The 24,273-nt window shown below is 37.7% G+C and overlaps 2 protein-coding genes across 3 annotated transcripts; both read right to left on the reverse strand.

The window, feature by feature from the left end:
- Window positions 1–770: 770 nt before the first annotated feature.
- Window positions 771–4,658, reverse strand: LOC110922583. 2 transcript variants are annotated; one of them, XM_022166857.2, is made up of 6 exons: window positions 4,269–4,658; window positions 2,849–2,893; window positions 1,666–1,786; window positions 1,379–1,558; window positions 1,226–1,294; window positions 771–1,142 (listed from the first exon to the last, which is right to left on the reverse strand). In XM_022166857.2, exons 1-6 carry the CDS (start codon window positions 4,433–4,435, stop codon window positions 882–884), a joined length of 843 nt encoding a protein of 280 aa, XP_022022549.1. In that variant the 5' UTR covers window positions 4,436–4,658; the 3' UTR covers window positions 771–881. The 2 variants fall into 2 exon arrangements, with proteins under 2 accessions (XP_022022549.1, XP_022022550.1); XM_022166858.2 differs by lacking the exon at window positions 2,849–2,893.
- Window positions 4,659–5,350: 692 nt separating this feature from the next.
- Window positions 5,351–14,601, reverse strand: LOC110921016 (homeobox-DDT domain protein RLT2). The gene is made up of 17 exons (XM_022165277.2): window positions 13,889–14,601; window positions 13,310–13,807; window positions 12,576–12,646; window positions 12,007–12,381; window positions 11,832–11,921; window positions 11,087–11,251; window positions 10,725–10,947; window positions 10,068–10,168; window positions 9,908–9,994; window positions 9,673–9,825; window positions 9,236–9,598; window positions 8,591–9,160; window positions 8,091–8,489; window positions 7,414–7,986; window positions 6,666–6,770; window positions 6,329–6,586; window positions 5,351–6,244 (listed from the first exon to the last, which is right to left on the reverse strand). The coding sequence occupies exons 1-17, from the start codon at window positions 14,019–14,021 to the stop codon at window positions 5,528–5,530; spliced, it is 4,881 nt and encodes a 1,626-aa protein (XP_022020969.1). The 5' UTR covers window positions 14,022–14,601; the 3' UTR covers window positions 5,351–5,527.
- Window positions 14,602–24,273: the final 9,672 nt, after the last annotated feature.

The following is a 24,273-nucleotide window of genomic DNA, read 5'->3' on the forward strand; positions in this document are numbered from 1 at the left end:
ACCAAAATAAAAAGATTCCTTGAAGACTGAACTAAAATCACTAGAAAAACAAAATGTTTTTAGACCTGTAGTCCGAACATCCGAAAATGTTAAACCTGCAGGTTACAAGTTGGTGTTTGCAATGAAAAGAATGACAATGTAAGATACAAAGCACGACTGAGAGCATAAGGGCTCTCTCTCACAAATCACATATGAGGAAATGTATTCACCAGTAGTGGATTTCAATGTACATTGATGTTTGTCCAAAACAAGAGCTTCGGCAATCTATGTACAAAGATTCAATGTACTCAACCGATTAGCTTATGTGTCTATGGACCACGTTTATATGGTGAAGCGAGAGAATAGTTTGTCGGTAGCGTATACACACACGCCTGCAAAGATAAGAGGTAGAGAGGGGGAGACGTGCTTTTGAGACAAAAGATGTCTATGAGGGCTGTGATTCGAGATGCTCTTATTATATTTGTTATACTAGTTTAAGAACCCGCGAGGTTCGCGGGTGGACTAAAACACAAATGAATAAGTTTAATTTATTGAACTAATCGTTTGAATTAAATGACCGTTCAAGTAATAATAAATTAGTAAACTACAATGAGACAAATAATTTAATCTCTCGAGATACATGATGATGCAAATTTGTGTAATATTGTGTTTATGGAAGATAATGGATAGCGAATTATAAGTCAACGTACTATTTATTTATGTAGAATTTTAGGTTAATATTTAAGTGTGTGTATGAGTATACATGTTTTGTATTACGTTAACAAAATTCATTAAAAAACAACAAAAAATAAACATTAAATGACTTCAAACAAATGTTATGGATCATTTTAGAGAACAGTTACATGGAATGAATGATCGAACGATGAATGAGTACATGGAGATCACAAGTCACGAAATACTTCTTTGTAAACTACATTTGTCGTTTTATTAGCAGGTTTGCCGTCGTTGTCCAAAATCAGAAGTTTAACTCCTTGTCTGGTTTTAACTCTCGATAAAGCAACATACAGCTGACCGTGGGTGAAAACTGGCTGTTCCATGACACGAAGTGAGGTACCGTTGCCATCTTCATAGGGTGTTGTAAACATGCCTTTAGTAAAATTAGACACAGGTGTCTCATCGGCTTTGGTACGGGAGGTAGAATCCTTAAAAAAGGAAAACAAATAACGATTAAAACCCCTAAAAAAGTGAAGCATTTTTAATGAACAACCCGATACAAATTACACACATTAACGGGGACCTCATCTGCTGCTTTCATGTCAGAGCTAACAACATTCACACGCTCCTCGTCAAGAGGCTGAAATATGAAATATAAAAGTTATATTATTGGTTAGAATTATATAACATATAACTAAATACCAGTGCATAGGTTTTCAAGTACCTGAATGACATCAAAAATCTTATCTAGTTCGGAAATCACGGTTGGATTGTCAGTTAATTTCGAAACAGAGTAACCATCCGATTTGTTTTGTATGTTAAAAGAACCTATGGCTATCTTGAATGCAAACTTCCTGTTGAGTAGAGCATTGAGTTCAGGCGGAAAATTCCCTTCGTTAGCTAACTGGCGAGTCATATACAAAAAATAATAATTTTGTCAAAAAGCGATGTAATGTTAACTAACTAATAATAATCCACAGCTGTAAAACAAAACAATTAATTATAACGTACATCAAGGTTCTTATCCAACAGCTGACTCGCGTTAACCTTCAACAGCTTAAGCACCTCACGCTCAAATAGGGTGAGCGTCACAATCCCTGTACAATCCTGGACCCGTATTGGAACCCTGATCCTGAAACATATTAATTATATGTTATACAACAATAATGTAACGCATAAACATGTATTTCGAAATTGGTATTTATGCTAGTATATTATTTTTGGTCATTATTTTTCCCTTAAATATATAAATCAGTAAAAATTTGTACAATCATTTAAGTAGTTGAATTGCGAAGTATATTCAATCAAACTTTTATTTTAAAATAAAATTACAATCATTACCATATTTCAATTTCCATTTTCAATTCCGAAAATTTTAAAAATATTTTGATTTCGAACCAAATTTCAAATTTAAGAGTATTAATCTAAGAAAGTATATAATCGATTCAAATTACTTAAAACTTGAATTACGAAGTATATTCAATCAAACTTTTAATTTATAATAAATTTACAATCATTACCATATTTCAATTTCAATTTTCATATACGCAAATTTTAAAAAGATTATGATTTCAACTTTATGAGTATTTATATATAAAAAGTATATAATCGATTAAAATTACTTAAAACTTGAATTTAGTCATTTATATTAATTAATAAACAAATCATAAGCATAATCATAGTTAACAAATTAAAATTAAAAAATATATGAAAGATTCCATTTTAAGTATCTACATCCTATACCAAAACTAATTAAAAACGAAAATTTATAAAAAGAAATCATATATTTGGTCCAATGTATGTGTTTACATGGCTTACAATTGTATCTACGTCCAATATATTTATGAACAGAACATTTAGTTGACCATATGTTGTCTACATTAAAGAAGACGTGAGACCCATACAAAGTTATATACATTTTTACACAGTATACTTTGTGTATTTTTTTTAATTTCATTTATTGAGAAAATGTAATTAAGGTTGAATTAGTAAAATGGGTTAACAAATTTAATGTAATTTACATTGGCAGGATCGTGAATACGGACTGAGAAGAAGAATAAAGCAAATATGGTTGTGGTAATGATGGATTCCAGTGATTGTTGTACAACATCATAAGAAGTGGATTTGTTTTAAGTAGAATGTAGCTTATTATATAAACATGTTAATGATGTGAAGATAATGTGATTAAACTTACCTGCTCGTGCCATCCAAGATAGGTTTTAAACTCCCACTTCGGTAACTTTCATTGAAGTGTAACAATTCAAAAAAAAAAAGATCAGTTCAAAGCGTAAAAACCGACTCACCAATCTACTCATTTTGTTTAAACTATTAGTGGCAAGGCATAACACATAAAACAATACAAGATCAGTCCAATATAGCTTTTAACATACTCATTTTAAGCTTTTTTAATCAAGTGTACCAATGACCTGAAAATCAATACTTAAAGCGCCTAGTTATAAATATGGGGATTTGGACCCGTTTATATGTGTTTTATATTGAATGGACAGTATAAGGCAAGCTGGTATATAGCCGCTTGAAATGTGCTCTTAATGGTTGTTTCCTAAAGCGGCTTATTTAGAAAGAATCAAATTATTGTAGTAATAGTCTGGCTTTTAAACTTTTAGCAAAGTAATAACCTATTATCTTACTCCGGTGGCTGCTGGAGGTAATGTACAAACCTACCACGAGGAATAAGTATATATATATATATATATATAATTACATACAAATGAAACATTTTCATGTTATGGAATAACAACTAAGCCATATATATAACACTATTTATTTATAAAAACAAAATAGCCAAATTGGCATAAAAGGTGTTCAAATGAATGGAATGTCTACAAAACGTGGCTGTTATAGCATTACTCAACCGAAACACCTGGCCAATCCCCAAGGTAAAGAGGCTGTAGAATAAATTTATTCACAATTTTTTAAAAGCATAAAGAGAAACTTTATAGCCCAAACCCACTTCAGGGAAAAAAAAACAGTTAGACTAATTAACATAAAAACTAAAGAGGAGCTTTAACATCAGGCTTTTTGGCTTCCTGCTGATCAAGTAGACTCGATGCATCAATGTGTAGCCATGTAATAGAAAGCAAACAACAATTTACATACTAACGATTCATTACTCTGTTCTAGATAGCCTATACCTAACAAAATAAGCATCACCTAGCTACCAGACCATCCCAAATTCCATTCCAAACCACCAAATATAGTTCAAATTAAAATCACATCTCAATCCCCCATATTGCTAATTTAATCATCAATAACATGTTACTTCCATCCAAAAAGCGTTTAACCCCAAATACTGATCTTTCATTACAAATTTGCATCCAACACACCAAAACTTACAGTTTGCAGCATCATTACATCAATATACAACCATTAACTTCTATAAAAAATTAGATAAACCAAACACAAACATCACTCGCCTAAAAATAAACATCCCTGGTATATCTATATATATATAAATATATCTAGGTTAATCTAACCCTAAAGACGACCTAATTTCACTTCACATCCATATCAGATCTCAAAATACTAAATTTCACATTTCGATCAACAAAAACATTAAACAAAACCTAGGGTTTCTGAAATCAGAAAAAATGTACCGACGAATGTTATTCCCTTGCCGACCTGGTACATGCCCCAAGAGATAAAGCCAAAAGCAGCGAAGAATATGGTAACGACACTGAATCCGGCGAGCATAGCAGACCGGAGCGAAACCACCAGGAGGGGTACCGTCTTGGAGGAGATGCATGTCTTTGACGTTCGCCATACGCGGTTTGTTCTAATCGCTGCCTCAGTCATCGTTGATGTTAGTGACCAAATTTTAGGGCTAATTTGTGCTAAATTGTTAAACTGGATTTGGAGGATGTGTAGACAGAGAAGGCTAAATAATAAATGGAGTGAAATAGCTTGATAGAGAAGATAGGTGTTGAGAGGAAAAGAAGCCGTGTATTGAGGAGCAGGTGAACAAACACAAAAGAGGCATAAGGGTTTTTTGTTTTACCGCTCATTTTATTCCATTAAGGAGTATTAAGTTGCCAGGTGGCAATTAGTGGATTAAATTTATGCCAAATGGCACCAAAATGTTTTGTTTTAATATACATTATAGATTATAGATTATAGATTATAGATATGCTTGTTAATTTTTAAGCAGGTACATTCAAAACTTGCAATCTTTTCTGAGAAAAAAAAAGCATAATATGTCTCATGAGGGTCATACAAATCACATGTACGTTCGAATCCGTACGTTGATAGGATTTTTAAGTTCGTTATTCTGTTTCTTGGTGGGACAAGGATCGTTTTGACATTATCCAAAAGGAAGTCTTTTGGACCAAACTGGTATCGGTATGCTTCAGGCCAAAATAAATGATACCATCTTTTGCTAGAAATGGCGTTTGTATGGTGCGAATGTAAGCACTTTTAGAAAGCACGGTTGGAGTGCCGCATGGATGGGACGGTAAGTTTCCTGTTGGTCACTGCAATGGATCTAGCATTGGCTAACCATCCGCCGCTCTTTCCTCATGTACCAAGTCATTCATGAGGTTGCGCAATTGAAAGAAACCTCTATTAAACCATGTTGCGTCCTTTTAAATAGCCCATCGTCTTTTGTCCTAGGTTCGAATCAACTCATGTCCCGCCTAATGTTGAATCCAATGGTAATATATACCATCGTTGATATACATGGTACTTGTTAACTATCTTCATTACCCAAGCATGGTTAACCCATCTATGGTCTATTTCATCATACATTAAATACTGTTCCTATCCTTACATGTACATAGAACACAAATCCACCCCACAATTGGAGCTTCACTATAATGCTAGATTCAACACTACTATTACTAGATATTACACTAGTTAGTTAATCGCTATAACCAGACGAAGACAATTCCGTTTCATCATTTGGATTATTACCAATTTGCCCTACGTCTGCATCGCCCGAGTCGTCATTGAAGAAACCGTCGACATCTACACCGCCCTGATCATCTTCATCATCTTCCTCCACGTCATCTTCTTCTTCACCTTCTAAACCGTATTCCCCGATGTACTCCCGAGGCGCCACGTCACCATAAACATTCTGATATCCATCATCCACTAACATGTCATCATCATACTCATCGCCCCCGTTATTTTCGTTTTCAACCTCGTATTCTGAACTGCTAACATTTTTCGTAACACGAAGGTCCGCAATTTCTTCATCATTCCATTCTTGGAAACCGACAACCGGACTTCCCTCGTATAGGAAGTCCCTGCTGTCCCTTTCACCTTCGTTCGTTATCTTAACCGTCTTTTCCTGCTTTGTCCGGACCCCACGCCGACCGCCCTTACGTCCTCCCCGACCACCACGCGCCCGTCCTTTCCACCCAACTAATTGTGCACCCGACCTCGCAATGCCGCTAACAGTTCTCGGGGTTCTCCCACCACGAGTCCGACCTCGCCCCCTACCCCGCCCTCGGCCCCGTCCCGAGCTACCTGGATCCGCCCATGTGTCTTGTGAGTTCCCGGTTCCAACTATAGACTCGCCATTGTCACCACCCTCACCGTTCTTCATCACCGCTGCATATTTAGGATGCAAAGTCTGCAATAAAAAAACCAAATATACAAAATTACATGCAACTTCCAAACGATTGACCGTAAAGATTAGATCCAAAAACCCAATTACCAGAAAATTTGTCGGTTCTTTATCTTTTTCAGCATCCTCTTTCTGACTAAGCAAGTAATGAACACAAGTGTCGAGTTCCATGAGCCTTAATGCCACACTGGATGTTGTTGCAGGCAACCAAGGTAGCACAGAAACCATTGAGTATCCTCCGTTTGCATGTAAAATAGCTGAGTTATTAGAACCCAATAACTCATCGGTCGTTTCAAAATCCGGGGACAAAAAGTCCCGTTTTATCCCACTCTCTAACATTGTCAAAGCCTGAAACGTCATAAATTGGGATATATATATATAAGGGGTAAACAGGTCATTTTAACATATAGACCATGCATGCACACACCTCAAGAAGAGATTCGGCAGTTACTGCATTAACAAGCTTCACACACCAAGATTTTCTGCACTCATCGGTCCATGAAGGTTGAAGGGCTTCGAATGGTATAGATGCCTGCAAGATATTTCCATTTTATGAATTCAAAATTGAAAGCATCATGTTGACTAGGGATGTAAACGAGTCGAACTGCTGGTGAGCTACTCGAGATCGGCTCGCTAAAAGCTCAAACTAAGCCGAGCTTAAAAGAGCTCAAGCCTAAAAAGCTCATTTAATAAACGAAACGAGCCTGAGCTTCATATACCGTGTTCGGCTAGGCTTGTGAGCCTACTATTTATTAAAAAAAAACTAGGTTAGAAGCTTGTGTTTTAATAAGAGAATATATTAAATAGTTAGTAATGAAGGTTTAGCAATTATAAAACGATATTTTGAAATAAGGTATGACCGAAACTAAGAACTAAAATACGAAAGATTGAAATAAGAGAAGTGTAAAAGAACTTATGGCTAATTTAATATAGAAAAATATATATTACATAATAAATTTAATTATAATAAAATAACTAAATAGTATATATGTATCTATGATAATAATATAACTAAATATATATCATGTATATATTAAATAATTAAACGAATAATACATAATAAACAAGCCAACCCAGAGCCGAGCTTGAGCTTGATCTTGATCTTGATCTTTGTTCAGCTCATTTACACCCTTATTGATGAAAAAAAATGTAAATGAACCCTTGAAGTTTCTTACCTCAATCAATGCTAGTTGAGCTTTAAGCAATCTGAATCTCACGGGCCGGCCTGAATCCCGATTATGAAAGTACAAACCGGAATCCCGTTTCAACTTTTCCTTGAACCAAGAAATATGATTAGAAAATGGTAAATCATTGCTGAAAAATGTCTCGAATAACTTATGGCAAGAAGAGCACCGATCATCCTCAAAAAGCGATAAATCCCGACAATTATCGCAAATTCTTAAAAGTTGTTCACATCTCGTGTTCCCAAACGACATTGCCCGTACATTCAAGCATTCTCCCCACATCCATTTTTCAAAATCCTCATATCTTTTAAAGGCATTAGCCATCTCACGGCCACTTCTTCCCAATTCAATCGTAAAGGAAGATGAGAATTCAGAAACGTTAGTATTTGGAATAGATAAACTACTGCTTGAGCTACTGGAATCCATTGACCCGACTCCAGAAATGTTGACCTCCGTCTTATTGATGGCTTCTTTGAAGCGGGCTTCGATCCTTTGCAACATGGAATGCAAATTTGCCTCACGATTCCCACGAACATCCAAAGATGCCAAAAGAGCGTTGAAACTCTGCATGTAGAACAGATAAATTAATGAAAATAGCAAAACTTTTGGGTCAACCTAACTCGTGTTGAACCTTTACCCAACCGGCCTGACCCACCAATTTTACCTACCTCCTCGGTGTCGATAAGCCTCCAACGACCGTCACGAAGTTCAACAAATATTCTCCCTGATCCGGGATCATTTTGTGAAGCGGAAGTGATAAACTGCCAATAACGGTTCCTTCTGCGGTCATTGCCAAGTGGCAACGATCTGTATACGTACATTTCCTCTGCTTTATGACCAATAAAAGATTTTAGCTGTGCCCTTGATTTTTCAACAGCGTATGCAGGTTGAAAGTCGTTTTGTGGGTCCCCCAAGTTTTCCTGACGGTTATCCAACACCAAATCACTTCTCTCATCGACAGCTGGATATTGTATTTTCATTATGAAATCTTCTTTCATACGTCTTTTATCGATCTGTGCCTCTGCCCACATCTGCTTCTTTATTGCCATAGCTGCCTCTAACCGTTCCTGCCAAAATAACAACCATTAAAGACAATAGGTTTCAAAATGCATATCCAAACGCTCTTTAAGTTTTAATGAACAAATACACACGGAATACAGATTAGTACCTCAAGGACAACGCGTATAGAATTCCCTTCATTCGCAACCGCAATTAAAGCAGCAAGGGCATTAAGTCGTTCTTCAACGCTCAAATCCGAATACTCACCTTCCATAAGCCCTTGTACCCACGATTCACCTGAAATACTTTCATCCACTACATTATCCTCCTCTGAAACCCCCTTGTGGGTCCCACCAACAATGTTAGGTCGGTCAACTGAAAAGTCAACCTTCATGCTTCCCGGTGTTTGAGACTTCACCCCTAAATTTCCAATAATGCTGATATCATCCACCTCGGGATCATCAGGAACGTCACTTTCAGAATCGTCGTCTTTTTCAGCATCATCTCTTTCAGGGTCAAAAGCTTCTTCTCCGTCAAAATACCCGTTTTTTAAAATATGGATTTTCTCTCTTGCGGCATTGATAATCGCTTCCCTGTCAGCAGGATCCTTTCTGTAAGGACTCTTTAAACAATATGTTGATGGGGCAGTTCTTTCAAAAAGCTTTGTATCTCTTGATAATGCAGCAGCAATCGATGCCTCTGGTGTTTTGCTCGTCGTAAGATCCCGAAGCCCAGATTTCTACAAAAATAATCTATATGTTATAAAAGGAAAAGAAAAACCATCCGAGACTCGGGTCAACAATATAAACTTTACCTGAATCTTTTCAGCAACATCTAATATTGAAAGACCGCTGCTTCCCTCAAGTGATAAAACATGAAATGCAGCATATTTGACCGTTCCCGGGGTCAACCGATGTCTAGATCTTCTATTGGAGAAACCGCGTTCCCGCATTATGGCCAACGCATTTTCAGCCGCCGCTCCACTGCGTAGATTTGAAATAATATCTCCACCATTGCCACCCTCATTTTCTTCACGAGGGTGGGCCTGATCGGCACCCCTCTTTGTCAGTTTTGGCCCGTATCCTGCAGCAAGACCAAATTGACGCAGTATCTCGGGCCACGTTAATGGGCTTAAGTGACGTTGCCAGCTGCCTATATCAAAACCCCAAGCATACGCCTGAAACAAATTATCATAACATGAATAATAATGATAATTTTAAATCGCAGACTTTTGTTAAAATTCATGCATACCCCTTCGACAATGTTGGGATGACCGCCGCCTGGATTAGGGGCGCTTGTCTGATTCGGCCCTAAAGAGGATGAGGGTGCCCTTGCTACATCTTCAATGTCTTTAACAATGGATTTCAGAAGTGCTACATGAACTTCTCCCAGCAATCTAGGATCCTTTAGGTTTTTAAATGAGGGTTAGAAACGTAGTTCCAATACAAATGATTGAATTTTAAAAAGTTATTTTAAACGAGCTCACGTGATCATGAAAAGCTTGAACAAACTCATCAAGTGTAAAAGGCCAAAGTCCGAGAACATCGGCGAAAGTAATTAAGAATTTCCAAACCTGAGCAATATGAAAATCGAATCAATTCATGTATCTAAAGAGTGTAAAACACAAAGACTAAAATAATGATTACCATAAGAAGATTGCCAATGTTCTCCTCGTTATCAGTCCATGGTTGAATTTTAAATGGCTTTTTCAAGTGCAGGGATTTAGGAGGAAATTCAGGGAGCATATCTAAAGCAATGAAGATCTTGTTAGCCGCATAAGGATCATTGTTGTTAATTGCGACCATAGCGGTCACTATAGCGCGATTTATAACGATGCGACGTACTGTCTCTGTTTGGTTCATAGCGACGACTATCGAATTTAGCGACAGTTATTATTTTATTTTTTTTAATGTTATAAAGGTTTATAGCTATAAAATAGCTAGATTTATAGGTTTTTGTTAAACATACATGTAAAATAGCATATATACAAGGGTATTTTGATGTAATATACATATAAAAATTTTCAGAATTCTTTTTCTAGTGTAATCGCTATTTATAAAATAGCCGTCGCTATTTGTCGCTATTCGCTACGTAGCCTAGCCATGCCTTGTCGCTATTCGCTATCGACAACTATGATAAGGATCGAAAGTCCCCCAAAGTTTATTTTTAATGACAACTTACGAGATGGCTTTATATACCCAATCCAAGCCGACCCATTTCAACACATAACAAAAAACTAACCCGCCCACTTTGCACATCTCTAATTTGTATATGATCATCAACATTATTCAAAGGAAGAGTACCTCTGAGTGACTCGATATTTTCCAAAGTGTCACTATCAAGAGACATCATAGAAGGCAAGCCTTTAGTTTTGGCAGCTATCTCCATCAACTCCAAACGCTCATCATCGATTAATTCGAGTGATTCTTTTGCAATTCTTCTAGCAGCCGCCCTATCGTTTGCTGCTTTTAGCCTTGCAGCCTCCTTCTCCCTACGCATATCTTCTTTAACTCGTAACTTTTCAGCCTGATATAAAACAATGATATCTCAATAAATATATTCATAACCAAACAAGAAGACAAAGCCTAAGGGAGTGTTTGGATGTTGTTAGTTATAAACGCATGACCAAACATCCCTGAATAGAATAACAAGCTTCAAGACTTACTCTTATTGATTCTTTTTGTAAAAACTTAACCCTGCGCTCCATTTCACGTCTTTGTTCTCTTTGGTATCTTTCCTCCTCTCGTTGTTTCTCACGCAACAATCTTTCTTCCTCTTTTCGGCGTTCCCGATCTTGTCTCTCCATTTCTTTCCTCATCTGTTCCTCTCTCTTCAATTGAAATAATTCAGATTGTTATTTTTATAGTAAAGTTTTGATAAATTATATTTATACATATTATTTATAACTTTTAAAAGAAAAGCACAAAAGGGCGTTAGTGCGTCTATCCAATATGATGTGACCCGTCACGTAAAGAAAAGTGTTAAGTAACTACCCGCTTTGACCCGTTACCCAACCCGCCTATTTTGCCACATCTAAGAGTGGATATATATAAAAAAAAATTCGCGAAAACTAACTAAAAACACAAAAAAAAAAAAAAATTCAATTTTTTTATTAAAATCGCCAGTTTTTTTATATAAAAAAACATTTTTTCAAAAAAATAAAAAAATTGTAGTGCACATGTGTAATAATTCACATGTGTAGTAGTAGTACACATACACATGTGTACTATTACACATGTGCACTACAATTTTTTTTTTTGAAAAAAACTTTTTTTTATATAACTTAAATAGCGAAAATTGGTATGCAAAAAAAAAAATTTTGGTATGTTTTTTAGGCTTTTTAGTCAGTTTTCGAGTTTTCGCGATAACTAGTGGTTTTCATTTGAACCTTCCCCTATATATATATATACCTTTCTTCTCAACATATCTTGCTTTTCAAGCTCTTTTCTAATCCTCTTTTCATGGGCTTCAACCTCCTTTGCGATTCTTGCTTCTTCACTCTATCCAAAGTACACAAAATATGTAAAACATCTTAACCAAAAATAAGTATAATAAAAACTAAATTAGTAAACAACAAAAAACAACCTTTCGCTTTCTTTCAATTCGTGTGATCTCTTCCTCATGGGTGGTGACAACAGCTGGTGTAACAAACGGATTTTCTATCCCGGTTATAGGGTGAGCACCAGGAGGGGTAGGAGTGTCCACTCCAAGGCTTACGGTAGAAGAGCTTTTCCGTACAACATTATCAAATTCTCCGGACGGGCCCGGTCTTCCTTGATAAGGTGGCACGATATTTGCCGGCCCTTGAACACTGTATGCAGGGATCATAGGGGCCCGACTGCTTGCAACATTGGTTGGTGAACCATAATATTGAGGCGCCATTGCTCTATCAAAGGAATCGGATCGAACAGACGGCTGTTCGGGTAGAAATTGGTATTCTTGGAGAGCCTTCACACCGCCCTGAGAGTGTAACCATTATTAACAATTAATGAGATAGTGGGGTCCTGTTGACTTTTAGATCGGTCAAACCAGATTTTGTCGGGCAAACACATACATACCAGCTAAAATTTAACATTAGAGAGACAAAAGTACATGGTAAACATTGTGAAATTTTATAGTATAAATAATAAATTATGAGGGGAGAATAGGCCAACCTTCACGGGCTTTGCATCGGGCCGCTCATATGGTTTGGGTTCATAAAGTCGAACAGCTGAACTTTGTTGAACTGCAAAAGGCGATCGAAACATATTATCGCCTAGAATTAAAGAATTTAATATATAAACCAAATTAAAGCTCACTTATAATTTCTTTCATTATGAACTAGTGTTGGTTAAAAAAACAGGTAAATAATTAATATAACAAAAAAACTACAGACAATACTAAAAATAAAACCCACAAAGAATGTGGAAACAAGATTAGAGACTATAACTTAAACTAAATTCAACTCAACTCACTAAGTCGTTAGCCCCCTAAGAACCAAAAGTGAATATAAATGTATACATGGGTGCGTTCAATACATAATCGATTTTAAGTTTAGAACTGCGGGAACCACATACGCACTTTTGTGTAGTGCAAGGTAGATATAGTGGGAGAGAGAGAATGAAAGAAGGTTATACAGTTATATAACCACCTTAAGTATCAAAGTTAAAACAATAAATAGATACAAGTGTTTATGCAAGTTTCCTACGTACTACTTTCTAGTGCCAATTTTAATACAACGGTTTATTCGTTTGCTAATTATTCAATATCACTTGAATCCACGCACCCAAAATCCTAAACAAGCTCTAACCACTTAAAGTAGGTTTATTTCTTGATAACACGGTACAAATAGAGCAATCAAACACAACACAAAAACAGAAAACCGAAACAAGCTTATGATATATTGTACCTATAGGTGCACCAAATGCACCAGGTGGCAACGGGTCAAACTCCATTCCAAGAATAGGGCCATCCTCGCGTAACCGCTCACCTAACTGTGCCTCAACAAAAGCAACCGCTCGAGCCTCTGCAACCGCATGTGGCGACTCATAATACCTTTTTACAGATGACATCTCACTAGTTGATGCAACTGCAGCCCTCCCACTAATCACCGGACTAGCTCGAGACACAGCCCGATCCTTTTGACCAAACGGGCTCGACCCAGAACCCGACCCACCGGACCCACCATGCTCATTTCCACCTAACCCCTCCCCAGAAGCCACCACATCATCCCCAACCCCACCACTCCCACCAGCAGCAGCAGAAATTTCCTTCTTTGACCGCTTAACCGGCGGCGTTTTTCGATCTTTTAACCTCCTATGACAAAACCACATCTGCAACTGGCGATCTGTTAAACCCAACTGCACCGATAGCTCAGCTCGAAGCTGCTCCGATGGATACGACTCCACTAAAGATCAAATCAAGCAACAAACTTACAAAAAAATTCAACCAAAACCAAGATAATCAAAAAGAAAAATACTTTACATACCAGCATAAGTTTTCTCAAGAATCTCCAACTGAAAAGCAGTCTTCATCTTCCTTTTCACCCTGGGCTCACCACCCTCCGCCGGAATCTTGTTCTCCCCCTCCGAACCACCGCCGCCACCAGCAGCACCGTCCATTTCCGGTGAAAAAGATCCAAATCGGGAACTGGGTATTGCAATTGAGACCAAACCCACCTCGAAAACCGGGTCAAAAACTGATGTTAATCATGAAGAAAAAACTAGGGTTTGTAGAGAGAGAGAAATGGGCATCTGAAATTAGGGTATTGTTTGAAGAAAAAGTAAGTTCGAAATCAAGAATTCTCTCTCTACGTATGTATGATCTTGTATGATGATCAGTGATAGAGATGTGCGGTGGATTGACGATTTGTGATACTAATAAATGTATAAAAACAAAAGTAAATGTGTATCGTATTAATATTAATATTAATAATATAATTAAAACAAGTAACAACAGTATTTGTTCTTGGGCGTATGAATATGAAAATTGGGATTTTTTGTGATTAAAAGTGGAACGAGAATGAACACCAAAAACACTCTTTCTCTCTCTAATCTTCACCATTTTTTTCCTTCTCTCTCTAGAAACTTTTTCTGAATTTTCTCTTTCTTTTATGGATAATCCCGTAACGGGTAGTGGGGAAACACCCATTTCTTCACGTTGATTCACAGGGAGGTCGATAAATTCAAGGGGAAACGAAAAAATTAAACTTTTTTTTTGTTTTCTTTTTTAATCTTGAAGTGTCAGATCATTTCCTCCGTTTTAAGAACACCTCTATGTCAAAGATCACGCGCCTTCTAACGCGTTGGTCAGTGTTTTTTTATTTTTCTTTTTTCTCTTTTCTTATACATAATTTACCTTTACATTAAATTAATTAAATCTTGTATAAAACGTCATTAACCATAGTTATTGTTCGGTTAATTACCCAAGTCATCAACCATAGTTATTTAATTACCCAAATATTTCGTGGGATAAATTTAAAATTAAGATTTTCTTTTTTTAAGTATTTGGAAAATGTGCGTTCATATAACACCTCGTAAAACCGTGTCTAATAATGTATTGGCACGTGTCCCTAGTCCTAATTATGCCTAATGTTTGCTAGGGGGGACTATTTTTGTCAATTGATGAAAGTATGAATGTGGAGAGACTAAAAGTATCAACATGCTGAAACTATGCCTCTGAGTGACTTATTATGGTGTCTGTATTCTCAAATGAGTTACTTGTTGGACGAGAGGAACCGTTTGTGATTTTAATTGAAAGTTTGATAATTGGAGGACTAAAGGCGTCAACATGTTAATTTATACCTCTGAGTGACCCTTTAAGGAACTGGGAGCTTTTGATGTTTGATCATACTCTCGGATGTGCCAAACTTTGGCCAAAAGGGGTTAATTGTGCCAAGTTTGAAAGATATATTATAGTTTAGAGGTTGAGGGGCCAGAAATGACAAGTTTCAAAACTTGTTGGTTGGACGCCGAGCGTCGCGGAGGGCTTGGGTCGACCCTGTCGCGTGTCGCGGGGGAGTGTGCTGTAACTTAAAAATTTCTTGCAGCCCACACAAACTGCCAAAACGCATTCCATTCGAAACCAGGGGCTCCCAAACTGCTATGCCACGTTCCTAGACCCTTGTACTCACCTCCTAAGCCCCCATAACACCTGTAACCTCTTCCTCAATCCTCCACAACTATAAATAGGTGCATTGTTTTATTTGCAAACTTGCACCTCTTCTTAATAAATCAATTCCTCTCATCTTCTAGAGATTCCCAGCTAAAGGGGGCTTCCATTTGAGTTATTTTTCTTCAGTGGATCACTTGTAAGTGTGATGTGTGTAAAATGCAACATATAAATTACATCAAATGAGGCATAAAACTAACCCTTTTTAGTACTAATGTTGGAAAAAGCGTGCTTTTGTCTTCCTTTTGAATTTACAGGACCAAATGAGATTAACGAGCAAAAGGAACAAATATACAGCAAAAACCAACATAAATACAAAGAAAATAAATAAACGTGACATGCCCGACCCCTCGACAGCATCCCCAAAAGCAAAAGCAAAAACAAGAAACAGAAGGCTGACCACGGCTCGTGCCCACTGGACACAGGGGCGTGGTCAGGTGTCTGCAGAAAGGACAAAGTTGTGGCAGCTTCTACGTCCACCATGGGGCGTGCCCAGCTCAGCACGGGGCGTGGTCAACGCTAAGATTCGCAAATCTTGCAAAATCTTGGTAGTACAGATACGCTTCTACCCACGGGGCCGTGCCCAGCGAACACGGGCCGTGTGGAGCCTAATGCTGACAAAAGCAATTAATGAAGGAAGAGAAAATGGATGGCCACGGGGGCGTGTCCGCTGGACACAGGGCCATGGTCGGGCTTCTGTTCAGGCTATAAATAGGGGTGCTTGGTTCACTTCAAAGGCATCCCTTGGCAAACCACTATTCTCTCACTTTGCCACCACTTCACCACCACTACACCTACACCACCAACACCCACCACCATCATCCATCATCCACCTTTAGAATGTGTAGTAGTCTCCGGATCCAAAATTGATAGTAAGAGTTCTTATCAATCAAAGGCCATGTTTGACTAAGTCTCTTACATCACTTGGTGAAGACAAGTCTTTAATGTATTACTTTTGATTTTTAATCTTTTCACACTTTCTATTTGGTTTTGTATTAATGACTTTAATAACTAGTTTCTTATGTTGAAGGTGAAACTTCTTTATCATTTATTCGTGGTGTCTTGGCATTACTTTATTGTCTGTGTAAAGTAAAAGATTTACACCATTCATATCTCGACGGTCTATCTAGAGATATGTTGGCTACTTGGTCGGGGGTTAAAGGAATGGTTTGGTAAGGTTCTTGCCTTGTTTAGTGTATAGATCCTGCAAGGACCTGGGTCAAGCTTACTAGGACCTCCTTCAATACCCACTGGTATTGGATGGCGGGGGTGCAAATGGCTTGATCCCCTCATATGTAAACTACTATTAATACATTAAACCAGCTACTTGGGATTGTATCCCTTCTGACTCAAACCACTTAGCCGAGGGTAACGTCACCTTCAAAAGAGGGGCCTACCACTTTTCGCATTAATAACTTAATTTATTATCTTTCAATAGTCCGACCCTTTGGGATTGTATCCTTGGTGACTCAAACCACTGGGTTGAGGGTAACGTCACCTTCAAACGAGGGGCCTACTACTATAACTAAGATAAACTCTTAAAAATGCAAAAGTGTGAAAATCATCAAAGGATATATTAAAGGCGAGTCGGATCCAAGTGATTCATCTTGTCTATCTGTTTTTATTTTATTTTTATTTCTGCATTTTTAGTTTTATTTTCCATGTTTAAACCTTTTCTCAAAAAATTTTAGAATTGATTAGACGTTGAGGATAAACCGGTACTAAAAGCTCTTGTGTCATTGGACGACCTCAGTATCTTACCAATGCTATACTACGCTCACGATGGGTGCACTTACCCAAGTGTGTGTTTAGTGTTAGTAGAACATCCTGTTTTATAAATTTAAAACTTGACTAATGCGTAAAATGGGCTTAAATATCAATAAATTCATAATACACCTAACGCACACCAAGTTTTTGGCGCCGTTGTCGGGGACACAAGGATTTTAAGAAAGCTTAAAATCGACGGCCTAATCATTTTTCAAAAAAAAAAATACCTTTTTAAAACTGCGCGCACATTTTTACATTTTTAGGGAAATTTCGCATTACAGTAGTCTGAACACGGGGTCGTGCTCACTGAACACGCCCCCGTGCTGCATAAAATTAACAAAACACCTAGATACAGAGTCTGAACACTGGGTCGTGTTCGCTGAACACGCCCCCTTGCTGAACCAAACCGGTTGCATTTTTCAAAACGCCCAGATACAGGATCTGACCACGGGCCGTGCTCATTGAACACAGGGCCGTGGTGAGCCTCTGTTTCCGTTTTTATTTTTGTTTTCTGGTCCCGAGACTTTTTTGTGGTCTGCTGAGTGATTCTTATGGATCAATACTTAGGAGGTTATAACTACCACTATGAAGAGGATGATTATGAAGAAGAATATTGTACCATTTATGGTAATCCGCACTCGGTACAATATTGTGACCTCTTCGAACCATCCACTTCGTACACATACCATGAGGAGCCCAGGTACGAGCTAACCACTTCATACACACACTATGAAGAGCCAAGGTATGAACCTTCTCCCTCATATTCATATCTTGAAGAACCAAGGTAAGAGTCTTCACACTCATATTTTGAAGAACCAAGGTATGAATCATCTCCTTCATATACTTACTATGATGTCACACCCCGATTTTCCACGTGTCACCGGTGGGCCCGGTGGGGAGTATCGTGACGTCATGGTTGGCAACATAATAGTCAAACAACACAATATTATTAAGCACAGCGGAAGCAATTAAAATATAATACAACCCAATTTATTATTGTAATATCAACTATCACAATATTCGGGAGCTTATCCACAGAAGGATCGAACATAAAATGGAAACAATAGTTCAACAGACTTCAGGCATCTTAAGCTTGCGAAACTCTTTATTGATGCTAAGGAGACAATCCAGCCAATTACGTTTAGTACCTGCATTTAGTCTTTTTGGGAAAATACGTCAGTTTACACTGGTAAATACAATCAACTGACTCATTTTGGAAAATGATTTAAAAATCGGTTTGGATGCACATGGCATAAATGTTTTTATAATTTGATTAAAGTGCACAGAGGCAAGATTAATCTTTTTATTAACTTGGGAGAATTATTTAATATTATAATCTTGTGAACGAATTACATGTTACTTATGCGTTCAGTAGCCCGGATCTAGTCCGGGTTAAAGATCAATAGACACACCACATAATTGAGTTATACACGGACGGTGTACGCCTACACGCCGTGCTCAGGTCGTGGCCAATCTCGTAAGATGATGCCAAGGATATCCGGGACATGGTCATTAACCCCCCAAAGGCTGTAAAGTAAACAAGACTGTTTAAACGAGCCGATCAAATTATTCAACTACCCACTAAGCGTGGAGATTTGATGCTCGATCAAGCGGTACGCTATGTACCGTAACCCAAGCCCGTATAGGGAAAATAAGTTAAAAGTATTTACCTGATGCAAAGTATAAATCACAATAAGCAAAATGCACGTAGCTTTTACTGGTTCTCCTAATCTGGAACGAAGGTTTAATATAACCTATTAGAATACTAACGGGTCTTTTATTAAGCTTAAGCTTAGACCGACTAGTTTCAAAGATATGGTTCGTACGCACGATTAAGCGAAGACCGAATAGAATGTGATTTAGACCCGACAAGTTCAGAGACTTGTTTAATGTGGGTTTATTATTCACATTCTGGATTTTGAGATGAAACCGATAAGGTTTGACCCGTGTCGGTTAATTTATGTAAACTTGTTACATAAACCGAACCGAACGCGTAAAATGCGTAACGGGTATCCGTAAGAGCCATATACAGGTTTCCTAAGTTAATATGCTTCAAATATGTTGTGACATCAGTAGGATGTCTTTCATTATGCCCCGAACTAATTTAAACACAAACTATGCCCCGTAGGGGTAGTTTGGTCGTTTTAAGTTTGTAAAAGCGCTTAGATGTTTAACTGAGTTACTGGTCTGATGTAAACAGCAAACATACTCAATTTGATGAGTTATAACAGTAGGCTAAAGCATATATGTGAAATTTATCATTTTTAACCAAACTATGCCCCGTAGGGGTATTTTGGTAATTTCACATAAGCCGAAAAGCTCAAAAACGAAGTCTGAGTTAATCAACCTTTTCTTCCTGTTAGAATATCATAATTTGCCTCATATATCAGTAGGTATCAACCCGAGTATGTTCAATATGATTTTAAAACATACTATGCGTTAAAACGCTAAATAAGGCGATTAAAGGCCATTTCCGGGTTTGATACTTAAATCTGATATTTTTATATTTCCAGAAGGCTTAAAATAATTTATTTATTATATGTGGTCGGTAGCAAAAGGTTTGGTGTCGTTTCGATAAGTAAAACTCATTTTTATGGCCCGTAAGGGCAAACTGACAATTACCGGCTTAAGCCTACGACTACTAGTTATGCTCAGCCTAAAATTAATTAAAAATCTTTAAAAATGCCAAAATAATATATTACATCAGTGGGTATTAAGTTTGATACCAAAAAGTAGGCTTAACTAGGCTATACGCTAATTACGCCATTTTATTAACATAAAGCATTGATTTAGCGATATTGAGCATAACTCTTAATCTACAAGTCAAACTGATGTCAAACTTTGCATACAAGTTTATATATCGGTAACTAAGGTTTCTACACTTTTACATTTTCATAAATCACGTTTTTAAGATAATAAGGGCATAACGGTCAACATATGAGCAATTAACGGAAATATGCATATTAATTGGATAACTAGTGAACCAAGGTGCATAATCGTAGAGGGTTGTTCTAACATGTATCCTAATCCAATTAAAGCCCTGAGGCATTTCTAAAACATGCCTAAACGGGTCAGAACTGAAAGTCAAAGTGAAAGTCAAACTATGTGACTTTCGGTTCCGAACCGGGTCTAAACAGGAAATAGTCGGGTGGAACATGTTTAGACATGTTCTTACACTTATTACTAAGTTATAACAATGATCAAACAGGTTGTATATGTTCTAGATAGCTAATTATGCATAAATGACATTTTAAGCATCCTGTTGACTTTTTAATTATATGTTTGACCCGACTTTTGACCTGGTTAGAGTGGTAATCAGGGGGAACCCTTTTGAGGGTTTATTACCCACATAATTACCAACTTATAACTACTTTCACTTCGACTAATCACTGAGCTAACAATGACTAATCGTTAAGTCAACCGTTAATTATGACGGTTTAACTTTTAAGCTAAAACTAAGCTAAAAATTTATTAAGAAAGGTCAAGCAAACTTACAAGAGTCCTAAACTTGATTAGTGATCACTTGAGAGTGCCTTGGAGCTCCAAGAATGATCAGACTTCAAGAATGAATGGTGTGAAGAATGTTGCAACTTTGGTCCTTTATATAGTGGTTTTAGCCACCAGAATTTGTTGACACACAAGCCTACAACCCACCACAACTCATCAACACATATCCTAGATGTTCTAGGGGTTGTTAAGGGGCCAAGCTTGAAGAGGCAAGTCGAAATAATGGGGTTACAAGGGCTGGGGCAGACAAGGATCAAAGAAAATCAATTTCTGTCCAGACATGGCAGTGGCGTAGCGCCACTGCATGAGTAGTTAGTGCTCGCGCTACGCGAGCCCCTAGGGTCATCCAAAAACTTTTATTAATTGCAGTTTTGGTCCCTGGCTCTTCAAACTTCGATTAGGCACTTGTTTATTGCATTTTGAGCCCTCGTAATTGATCTATAAGGGCCTCAAGACATATACCCACTTTGTTAAGTCCCCGGGTAACTTTATTGTTACCCGAAAAGGCCTAACTTTCAACGTTGACGCTTTAACCCCTCGCACACGAATTCGATCATAACTTTCTCATACGTTAACGAAACTTTACGAAATTTAAATCGTGCATTCTAGTGAGCATGATTTACAAAGCTTCGGGTTTGTCAAAAGGTCACTCAGAGGTATATCTTTAAACATGTTGACACATTTAACCCCTGTAGTTTGTAATCTCTCACTTTTAGCTTCGTATGATCCATGATTTATTCGTTTGAAGGTATGAGCATCATGTAGGGTTAATGTACATTATATTTATTCACAGTTGACACTTAGAATACGTATATTCACATACTTTCCATGTTTGTCAACTTTAGTCCTTCTATAATATTTCTTTCACACGTTCAAACTTTATGACACGTGTCAACACATTACAGGACGTGAATTTTCGAGGTGTTACATCCTCACCCCCTTAAAATAAATCTCGACCCGAGATTTACTGAACTAAGTAAGGGTACTTTTCTTTCATCGTGGATTCAACCTCCCACGTGAATTCGGAACCTCTACGGGCATCCCATTTGACCTTAACAATAGGTACATGCTTCCTTCGAAGCTTCTTTACCTGTCGACCTTCAATTGACAAAGGTTTTTCCACAAACTCTAAGCTCTCATATATATGCACATCTGTATGTGGTATAACCAGTGATTCGTCAGCGAAACACTTCTTCAGATTGCAGATGTGGAACACATTGTGAATTCCACTGAGCTCTTCTGGTAAGTTTAACTTATAGGCAACTGACCTAATATGTTCGATAACCTCGAAAGGTCCTATGTATCTTGGGCTTAGCTTGCCTTTCTTACCAAACCGCATCACACCTTTCCAGGGTGACACTTTAATTAGGACTTTGTCACCTATTTCGAAGTGAAAATCCTTACGCTTAGGATCAGCGTAACTCTTCTGCCTATCCCGGGCAGCTTTGAGACGGTCTCGAATCTGGACAATCTTGTCCGAGGTTTCGAACACTATCTCTGGTCCTGATAACTGGACGTCTCCAACTTCCGCCCAACAAACGGGCGATCTACACTTTCTACCGTATAATGCCCCAAAAGGCGCAGCCTTGATGCTGGTGTGGTAGCTATTGTTGTAGGAGAATTCGATTAATGGTAGGTTCTTATCCCAACTACCACCCAAATCGATTGCACATGCACGTAGCATGTCTTCCAACGTTCGAATAGTACGCTCACTCGGACCGTCTGTCTGAGGATGGTAAGCCGTACTAAAATTCAAACATGTGCCCAAAGATTGCTGGAAACTCTTCCAAAAATGCGACGTGTACCTAGTATCTCTATCAGAGATAATAGACACAGGTATGCCATGTAAGGCTACAATCTTATCAACGTAAAACTGGGCTAACATGTCGGAGCTATAAGTCTCCTTGATGGGTAAAAATGTGCTGACTTAGTTAGTCTATCAACTATAACCCATATTGTATCATTTCCTTTCCTGATCTTTGGTAACTTGGTAATAAAATCCATGGTTACCATTTCCCACTTCCACGTAGGAAGTTCAGGCTGTTGTAGCAAACCTGATGGTTTCTGATGCTCGGCTTTGACTTGCGCATGAGCCAAGCATTTAGCTACATAGGTGGCCACAGACTTCTTCAAGCCTATCCACCAATAGTTTGCCCTTAGATCCTGGATAGCTGATGGCAAATTTCTAATCGTTGACTAATTAGGGTTGCGTCAATTAATGCGTAAGCAAAATGAACCGTCTTTCTTATTTAACAATATCAACTCTCGGAATATCGAGTTAGGCTATATGAACCCTCTATTTAAAAGCTTAATTAATCAGGGTTTCGATTCTTCCAATGATGGTACTAGCCGTCATGGAGATTTCATAATAATGCAGTCTTAAATGGAGTATTAAAACTTAATTCTACCTGCCTTCCAGGAGGTGAGCAGGGAAAACTTATGAGAAGATAATCAAGGTACAAGGAGGCTACAAAGATTTTCCATATCTCAGGCTCCAGTTCATCCACCATTGCTCGTGTCAAATAAGTGACACCTTTATGCTACTAGTTCACGAATTCCTTAATCGGGAACATTTACTTGGAAAATTCCATTCTGGATATCTTCTTTGAATACTACTAGTCGACTTTAGTACAATATGATCACTGGGATATCTTAGGGGTTCCATGTATTAAACCTCCATGCTGATCAGACATGGAAATAATCTATGGGACACACTAGGATACGCCAATCCTCATATGACACTTTTATCAACATAGTTTGGCATTCGCAGGCGATAGAAAACAATGAAAAAAATAATTAAAATAACATATGTTGTCGCACTCTATGCAAAGAAAGAGTGCTTTTAGATTTTCGGAAGGACTCCTTGCCGATCCATAAGAATCGGTTACTATGGTTTCCTTGGTAAGTTATACCTTGTGGATGATAATAAAAATTTTGCTAAGTTTATGGTTCATGAAGATTTATTATTGCCTGTATTAAAAACAGGACACTTAGCAGATGTTATCATTGATAAATGATAAGGAAGTTTATTGTGCAAGTGCTTATATTAAATCAATAATGGAAGTTTCACAAACTAGGCACCTAGCTCAGTTGGCTAGGTGCGCGAGAGGTGCGGCCTAGACCCAGGTTCGACTCCGGGGACGGCCAATTCCACCATTTTTTTTATGTTTAATTTTAATTAATCGTACGGATACGTGTAATTATGAGAGTTGTCTCATAAGGAGTCTTGATAATTAATTGCTTCTTATCACCCACGATATGGGCTTGATTTTTCGAGGCAACCAATCGACTTTTATCACTTTATTGAGTCCTTATATTTAACGGAACTAGGACATCGGAAAAATGATTCTTTATGGATATAAAACATCCATCTAATAATGCTGAAGCAGTCTCAGAGGTATACAGGCTTCTTACCGAACTTTCGTAGCT

Source organism: Helianthus annuus, chromosome 17 (genome assembly GCF_002127325.2).
Source record: "Helianthus annuus cultivar XRQ/B chromosome 17, HanXRQr2.0-SUNRISE, whole genome shotgun sequence".
Taxonomy (NCBI): domain Eukaryota; kingdom Viridiplantae; phylum Streptophyta; class Magnoliopsida; order Asterales; family Asteraceae; genus Helianthus; species Helianthus annuus.